Genomic DNA, 8,811 nt, shown 5'->3' on the forward strand with positions numbered 1-8,811 from the left:
TATAGTATTTTATAAAATAATTATGGCATATATACCATAGGATTAATAGTGCAATTATTCTTTCTTTTTTTTTAATACGGACATTTTTCTTATAGTCATATTTTACAATAGTCGTTTGACTCATTTCATTAAAACGGTCATTTTTCTAATGTAAAATTTTTTTTTACTGTCATTGAATTTCACTATTAACTTGCACCCTGTTATAGAAAGAATTACAATCTTTAAACTGTTTATACTGTAGTGACTGAATTTGATTAAAACTAATATAATCAATGAAATTAAAAAAAAAAAAAAAAAAAAAGTTGTAGATGTCGGAATGAGATTTTTTTTTCTTTTTGTGAACAAGTAAAAAAATAGCTACTAATTAATTATAATCATAACATTGAGAAAAGAAGAGAAAAAAAAAAATGAAAGAGAAAGAAGGCGAGAGATCCAAAATATTTTTTTTTTTTAGAAAAAAAAAAAAAAAAAAAAAAAAAAAAACTCTATATATAGAGTTATACTATTCACAAATTCAAAACAAATTTATTTTGTATTTTTAATAAATAATAAAATAGAAGAGTTTTTTATGATTTGGTTTAATTATTTAGGTAAAAGTGAGAAATAAATAATCTATTGAGAATGCTTTTAGGCTCCCCGAAGTTTTCTGAAATTCGGGTAGCCCTAAATCGTAATCTTCGGATCTGAAACCCTTTATACGGATCTGAATGTTGCCACTGTTTATACTAAAAACGTGTAGCCACGTGCAAGTTTTTCGCCTTCTTGGCGGTCAAATCGTGGAGAGGCTCATTCTAGAAAGAGAAATGTTATTCTTTTTAAATCAGAGTTTCGTCCAACTATCATTTATTACAGTCTCTCTGCTCTCTCACTCACTCAGTGCGATTCTGACGAAAAGGAAATGGCGTCTCTTTCTCTGTCCTCATCTGCGCTCGGAACTTTCTCTCTCTACAACAACAGCACCAAGAGCTCTCTCTTTGCGGGAGCTCCGCGTCACCAGCCCTTGCTCCTCTTCCATGTCGCTCAACGCTCGAATCCCCTCAGGCAGAGACTAGAGAAATCGGATTTTGAAGAATTTGATTGTGAGGCTTTTTCTTTTTCCTTTTTTAGATAATTGTAATTTTCGTTTTCATATTGTTACAGATTTTGTGTCGATCGTAAGGGGCTGGTGACGACGAAGGAGAAGAAGAGTAGGGGATTCGGTGCGGTTTGCTACGCTTCGCCTATCACTGCTCGTAACCTCCAGTGGATCGCCACCGTTTCTTCCGCGTAAGTCTCTACACGTAATCTCATACTCGTATCCGTAGATTCATACGCATTCATTCCAAGTATAAATGCATTTATGTGTGTGTATTTTGAAAGTTGCTTTATATTTATCTGCAAGATGGTTTCTTGAAATTTCCAAAGATCAATTCCTTTTTCTTTTTCTTTTTCTTTTTAATAAAGTGAATAAATTTTAATCTGAAGTTAAATTCTAGTTTGTATATAGTATTCATTTTGGTTGTGAGGGGTTAGAATGGTATAGAGACATCAGAGTTGGCGGTGGAGTGTTTCTGCAGGTTTGTGTTGATTGTATATTGAGTTCTGCAGAATCGTTCCAGTTTGGTTAAACTGGAGGGTATTGTACTGGTTGTTTTGTTAGCAAAAAGCCCATTCATCGAAAAAAAAGAAGTTAAATTCTAGAAGCTTGTGGATGGTCAAGCACAAGGTCTGGTTATGAATATGGTGATGACTGGGAATTGGTTCTTTGGTTATGAATATGGATTACTTGATTATATTTGGAGTTAAATCTTTTTTAGACCTGTAAGCAAATACTCTATGTTGGCTACTTCTCTTTGTTTGTGGAAAGCATTACAACTAAATTGTGGTCCTGTTGTTATTTTCTTAAACTGAGTTGGTTATCAATAAGCTCTTATGTGTCACTAAATGGTAAAGAGTTTTATAGCTTGAGCATTTCTTGGAAAAATATGAGCATCGAGTACTTCTCTGTTACGTTCTGATGGATATTCAAACTACTTTTTAGGGTGCTAATGCTTGCCAAAGGCACTGCTGCTCAGAAATCCTTTCTTGTTCCCCTATTTGCTCTACAAGCTCCAGCAAGTGTCATCTCGTTCATTAAGTAAGCCTTCCAAAACATCTTTACTGGCTTTATCTTGTCGAATAGAAAGACATCATGACGTTCGATTGATTCAATGAAAGTTAATTGGGTTCATGCCCAAGTTGACTCTCCAAGCACCTAGAAGCATTTATCTTATGGACCAACCTGAATCATAATCTTATGGATCAAGCAAGCCTTTCAAGTTTCAAACATGCGGTACCTTGTTGAACTCATATAAAATTGATTTGCAGGGGCGAATATGGTGCTTGGACTGCATTCTTGGCACTTCTCGTCCGTCTCTTCTTCTTCATTCCTGGTAGGTCTTGTTAATTATTTAATTTGAGTGCGAGCTTAGGCAAGGCTTATTTCTTGGAACTTGATGGTTTGGTATTTAAAAGGCTTATGTGATTTGTTTATGGGCAACAAAATTAACTTTTTACTCTATTTTTGTATATAAGCATGGAGAATGTTAACTAATTCTCTTTTCTTTAGTGGTTTTGATCTCAATTGACCTCCCTCGGGTTATGTATAAGAGCATTTATATATACTTTTTCTCCTACAAATTTTTTTACTGGTGATCTGGGTTTTGGGCCAAAACATTTGGTTCAAGAGCATTAAAAGTAGATGACTCTGCCAATAGGATAACTGGAGCCTGGAGGGAAGAATGAAATCAGTGAAACTTAATAAAAAAAATCAGTAGTTCTTTTCAGAAACCTCAGGATAGGTCCCTGATTTTCTAATGCCAGTGGTCCTTTGGCCAACTGGCACTCCCTCCCCCAAAAAATTATGGGGCAGAGAGTTGAGGTTTTATCCCTCTATTGAAGAAAAAGAAAAGAAAACGGGTACCTATATTTTCAATAGTGAGGAGTGTGCTTGCTGAAAAAAATGTGAGGAATAAAAGTAAAGAATGAAAAGAAACGAAATGCTTGGTTGTGTTTGCGCTTCTCAATGTCTTGCACTGTGCTTTACTCTCTTTTATTGACTGATCAGAGAGAAATTTCCAACCGGTCTTATGAATGTCTTCCTTGTTTCTAGGTGAACTTGAGTTGCCATTTGTGGCATTACTGTTGGTGCTTGTAGCTCCTCATCAAGTCATGAACCTACGGTAAGTAAAAGCATGTTTGAGGCCAAATGAGATCATTATTTGTTTTTCCATAGTTTTTATGTTTCGTGGTATATTTTATTGGCAGGGGAACTCAGGCAGGTGCTATTGTTTCCTTGTTGATTGCTGGATATTTGGCTTTCCAGCATTTCTCACGAACAGGCAGCTTGCAGAAAGCATTTGACCAAGGTTCAATTGTTGCCACCTTAGCCATCATTTTAATCACTGCTGCATCAGGCTTACTTCTGATTTGAATTTCGCTTGAAATCATAAATGGATGTGGCCTTTTAATCATCTGTAAATTTTTTACCTTTTTTCTTTTCTTTTTTTTTTTTTTTTTTTTTTTGAGGTGGATGTGTGTTTAGAATAACAGAAGGACCTTTCTTTCTCTTATTATATATATTTATCTGTAATAAGCACAATAAATATGCTGAATGTGTACTAGCATTCTTCGAGTGATGAAAGTATTGTTTTATAGTGTGGTCTTGCCTCTGATTTTTTTTTATTTGTTTTCTTATATATTAGTCTGGCCCAGATCACTTCTTGCACAATACTGTATCAAACTTCGTTTATTATCAGTAGACAAATTCCTAAGCTCTCTCTCATAAGCCAGTTGCTCTGTACTGGATTACTTCTTGCACTATACAATATCAAGCTTAATTTATTATCTACGAACAAACTCCTAAACCTCTCTCCCTGTCTCTCTCTCTCATCTTAGCTGCTCTTGAGTAATTTACAAAAACATATGGTTTTCTTAGAGAATGGAAAACCGTTGTAAAAAATATACAAAGATTTTCTTTCTCGTAGGTGATTAGTTATGCAGTTTGGATCGAATCAGCCCTTCCATTTCTTCCAGAAGTTGGGAAAATTGCTTCCCTTCTGACGTATAAATTATGTGCAAGAAGTGTACTAAGTCGATGCAACCTTGCTAGTATTTTATAAACCTCTCTTAGGGATAGATTTCTGGAGGTTTATTTCGCAATCAACTTCTTAATTTTCATGGTGGAAGGATTGGGGTATCGATTGTTTTCTGGTCAGACCTGATCATTTTATATTTTTAGTCCTAAATTTGATTGTAAATTCTCAAGATATACTCTACTTTGCCCCGTTCCTGGACAAAAAATTTATTCATCTTGTTGATAGTTTGGGTGCTGGTTATTGTCATGCTTCCTCCAACAGTTGAAAGAACAGTTGAAAGAGATGGCATCTATCAGGGCTTCAAATGATTGATGTTACTTGCTCAGCTTTATTTGTCATATTTGACCATCTAACTGGTAGCCATTGTGTCGGAGATATTTCAAACTAAGACATGTTCTTAAACTTCCGTAGGTTTATAACCTGGGGATCATCAAATGCTTTAGATTAAGCCTTTAGTGCCAAAGAGCCCCTTTGGTAAAATTTTGAGAAGTTTTTTCGGTTTTGAAAAAGATAAAAAGTTGAGAATTGATTCGGTAGGGTCACATTTGAGAAAAGTTAAAAATTGATTTGGTAAAATTTTGGAAGTCTTTTGTGAAGATTAAAAATTGAGAAATATTTTTATAAAAAAAATAAAAAAAAAAATTAACAAAATTCAGAATAATTCAAAAATTGTTGCATCGCAATGGTGGCACATGGTGGTGATCCGGTGGCTGCTGTGTGGTGGCCACCACACAACCCTTTATTTTTCTTTTTTTTTTTAATATATATATATGTTGTGTTTTATATTTTTGAAAAATGTTTTTGGTTTTGAGAAGAATTTTGTAGTTCGTTTTGAAAAGTGTTTTAGTGGTGGTACCACAACTCAAAATTCTTTTGGTTGAGAAGAGTTTTTTAGCAGTTTACCAATCAAACAAGCACTTTGATCTTAGAATAGATGTTTTCTTGTTGTCGCGCTTGTTAAGGTTGAAATCAAGTTGATCCCTTTCTTAAGGAGGGTGTTTGAGGGAGAGACTTTGTATTGGACTACTGGTAGGTTTGAACAATGAAATGAAAGCTTATAAATTATCTAGTAAGGATATGGTATGTGTCCATGAGCTACTTTTATTTACTTGGAATAAAAATAATGTTACCACCTTTGTGTCTGTAATGCAATGCCATTTGGAGGTCTTGGATTGGTGAAGTCTATGAGCATTCTGTTGCCTGCGGACACCGCCTGATATAGCTAGTTTCATTTTGTTTGTCTGATACCGTGTTAAATAACTATTTATCTTAAAAGCTTAAATTGATAAGAAGTTGTGAATTTAATCATTTAATTAATATTCTAACACCAACTACTCAAATACCCTGATTTTTATTAGATAACCAGATAAACCAACTATATTTGAGATTGTAAATATACTGACCAAAAATGTTTGATATTCTAAAAGAAATCTAGTTCTTATTACTCTTGTAGGTCTATAAATTAAATTGATGCCCTAGCTGATTTCGAGTACAGGTCTCTTCACTGGAAAAGCAGTCCTAAAGCTGGATGGGCTTGTCTAAATAGTTTATTATGCTAACACTGCAGAGAAAGTAACTATGAGTCTTACAAGTACTAGAACCTATAGACTTCTTTGCTCTTCTGCGTTTTCTCCTGTGCTTCTTCCTCCACTATCACGTATACATAGGTAACTTAAATTTAATGCTGAGAACCAGGCTTTGAGATACTACAATTTCCCAATGTCGATTCTAAGTGCCTCCTTTGAAATTCATGAAGTGCGCTGGCAGACTGAGTGATTTGCCAGCTTGTCTTGGAGAGAATAACTGAGCTTGATTTCCTTCAGTTAAAGATAATTTGTTGCAAGTGCCCCCAAGAGAGCAGTTGTGGTGAAGAGCATCAGCGGAGAGTAGGAGACTGAGATAGCTGAGTTGGGGCTCCCTGTTGGTTCTGCACCAAATACCGTTGATCCGCCACTGGGTATAGTTATGGACGGTGTGGTTGGGGTCATCGTGGTTGTCGGTGGGGTCATCATGCTTGGCGGCGTTGGGATAACCGGCGAGGTTGTGCTGTTGATGAAAAAAAAAATGGATAAGATTGATTTCCTTTGCCTTAAGCTTTGACAGGAGAGCTGAAATTGGAGATGATTGTGAAAGATTACCTGGGTGTTGTCTTGGATGATGCAAAGTGACAGTTTCCAGTACCTGTGATGATGCAGATACAGCAGTATAAGTTTAATGTAAATCATATAAGATAATTAAAAGCATGGGAATTAATCTGATTGTGGTCAGACCAATTATCAGCAGTCAGAAAAGAATTTGGATGTGGGATAATTATTTATGTGGTAAGGCATAAGTAGCCATTTAAAACTTGCTCAAGACTAGTGTGAAAGCTTGAATAAATTTCAATGGCTGAAGTCTTTTGACTCTTTTGAGCAGATATTTGGAAAATATGGTGTCTTACTTGGGTCAGTGTTGGTGAGTTGTGCAGTTCCTCCAAATACACAGCTAGTAGGCGCTGGATTTTTCTGGTAATAGTCATTGAAGGCATAAGAAGCGTGGTCCCGCAGAGTGGTTGGGTTGTAACAACTTGCTCCTGGTTGAATTGCAGAACAGTCAGCACCTCCATAGCCACAAGCATAGTCAATAGCCACCTGTAAAGCTGTTTCCGAAGCTGTCGGGTTTGCAATACACCAAGAGCCGCCTGACGTTGATGGAGTTGTGGTGGTTGGGGGCATCGGAGTTGTGGTTGTCGGGGTCGTCGGAGTTGTGGTGGTCGGGGCCGTCGGAGTTGTTGAGGTCGGGGAGGGAGGGGTTATGGTCGGCTGTGTCGCGGTCGGTGCTGGCGGGGATGGAGGATATACTATAGGACTTGGGTTTGCTGTGCCTGGAGTTGTAGGGTTGACAATGGGAACCGTATCAACTTGTGTAGCGAACACAGAAGATGAGAAGAGCATCTGGTTTTCTTGATTGTGCAGTAATTTGTTTTGCTGGATTGCTTCTGAAGGAGGCTTCTCTGCAACGCTTGAACCTGAAGAAATCAAAGGCAGGTTAAGTTCTTTTCCTTTTCATTTCAGTGACATGATTAAAAAAACAGAAAACTGCTGACTTTGAGTCTACGCCAAATACCATGCTGTTTGAGAAATTGGATTTGCAACAAGAGCATAAAATAAGTAATATTCTGGCGAACAAATAGGTAGAAAACAGAGATGAGCAGGATCTGGTTGAATGCAGAGATAACTAGGGTTTTCAATTTGTACTTGTTTGTCGAGTCATGAGTATAAGATTATATAGGTTAATTATAATTCGACCAATTTAATTAAACATGTTAGATCCCTCTACTCTAATCTGCTAATTTTGTGTTGGTTGGTGTCGAACTTGCAGGTCGTGTTAAAAATTATCGGCCGTAGAGATACTTTCTTAGTAAAAACAGATTGCTTTCTATTTGGATGAATGCAGAGATACGATTTGATATAAGATTATAGGCTCAACTTCAAATCAACAAGAGCTACCTAAAGCTACCTTATCATCTACTGCAAAGCATCAATAACCTTGTATTAAAAATATTGAAAAATGAAAAATGACTAAAGAGATAAACTTTAAGACATAAAAAGTTCAAAAGAAGAAGAAGAAGAAAAAAAATTGACATTCATAACACTTTCATTAGTAGATTTTTTATTCTTATTATTATTTATTTTTTTTTTTTCAAAATACAAACAAATTGTGCAATATTTTAATAAAAAAACTCCTCTTAACCAACGTTGTTGCCTGATCTTACCATTCACTTGAAACAGACAATTCCATTTTTGTTTTCTTATGCAAATAAATAAATAAATAATGAAAAAGAAAAAGAAAAGAGGAGGAGGAGCCAAGGGAGGGAGGCAATATTAATATGGAAAATGAGCAATCAATCAAACAATTAGAAAGAACAAGAGAACAAAATAACAAGGTGGGAAGTAAATCCTCTAGGGCAGTGCAAATCACCTGAAGTGAGGAAAAGACTAAAGGAAAAGAATGTGAAACACCAAAGACTGATAGCACCCATCTCCCCAAACTGCTTCTACAATATGGTTCTGAGAGTCCTTCTTGATTTGGAACAATGACAGAGAAGCTAAGATATTTAAAAAAAGAAGAAGAGAGAAGCACCAATGGTGTTAATTCAAAGAAGAGTTCATCTTTTTTTCAAAGCATTAATTATATATATAAAATTAGAAGAATCATAGCTTTCTTGGATGGTAGAGAGACAAAAAGAGAGAAGAAAGAATATAAGAAGACTTAAGGATGGAGGTATTGGGTAGTTGGAAACTGCAAGCAAGAGAAGGTGCAAAAAGAGTACAAAAGTTTATGAAGAGGGAAAAGGCAAAAGAGTGATCTGTTGGAATTTAAATCTGATGTTTGGGATTTATTGATGCCGCAGTGATTTTGTGGCATTTTCCTTTTGTACTTTTCTGGTTCACTTTCTACTGTTTTTATGGTACAAATCAGAAGCTAAAGGTGGTGAGAGAAAGAAGGAGATCGTATTTTTTTTTTTTTTTTTTAACACTTCTCATCGACTGAATCAAGAATTTCATTCCCCATTCGATTGCTTTGTTTATTCAGGTGTCTCCAAAAGCAAACTCTCTGAGGAACAGCCAATGGTTTTCATATAATTTGCCGTGCTAGAGAAGAACTGTACACATTGCCAACTCCCTTACCATCTTTTGCCTCAATATTGATTCTT

The 8,811-nt window shown here is 35.8% G+C and overlaps 2 protein-coding genes across 2 annotated transcripts; one reads left to right on the forward strand and one right to left on the reverse strand.

Annotated features, from left to right (window-relative positions):
- Window positions 1–823: 823 nt before the first annotated feature.
- Window positions 824–3,674, forward strand: LOC133867701 (cold-regulated 413 inner membrane protein 1, chloroplastic-like). The gene is made up of 6 exons (XM_062304467.1): window positions 824–1,041; window positions 1,141–1,266; window positions 2,021–2,116; window positions 2,347–2,411; window positions 3,131–3,200; window positions 3,286–3,674. The coding sequence occupies exons 1-6, from the start codon at window positions 899–901 to the stop codon at window positions 3,449–3,451; spliced, it is 666 nt and encodes a 221-aa protein (XP_062160451.1). The 5' UTR covers window positions 824–898; the 3' UTR covers window positions 3,452–3,674.
- A 1,960-nt stretch (window positions 3,675–5,634) lies between these two features.
- Window positions 5,635–8,349, reverse strand: LOC133867911 (carbohydrate-binding X8 domain-containing protein-like). Its single transcript, XM_062304681.1, has 4 exons — window positions 8,076–8,349; window positions 6,556–7,122; window positions 6,254–6,296; window positions 5,635–6,161 (listed from the first exon to the last, which is right to left on the reverse strand). Exons 1-4 carry the CDS (start codon window positions 8,134–8,136, stop codon window positions 5,939–5,941), a joined length of 894 nt encoding a protein of 297 aa, XP_062160665.1. The 5' UTR covers window positions 8,137–8,349; the 3' UTR covers window positions 5,635–5,938.
- Window positions 8,350–8,811: the final 462 nt, after the last annotated feature.

This window comes from Alnus glutinosa, chromosome 5 (assembly GCF_958979055.1).
Source record: "Alnus glutinosa chromosome 5, dhAlnGlut1.1, whole genome shotgun sequence".
Classification (NCBI taxonomy): Eukaryota; Viridiplantae; Streptophyta; class Magnoliopsida; order Fagales; family Betulaceae; genus Alnus; species Alnus glutinosa.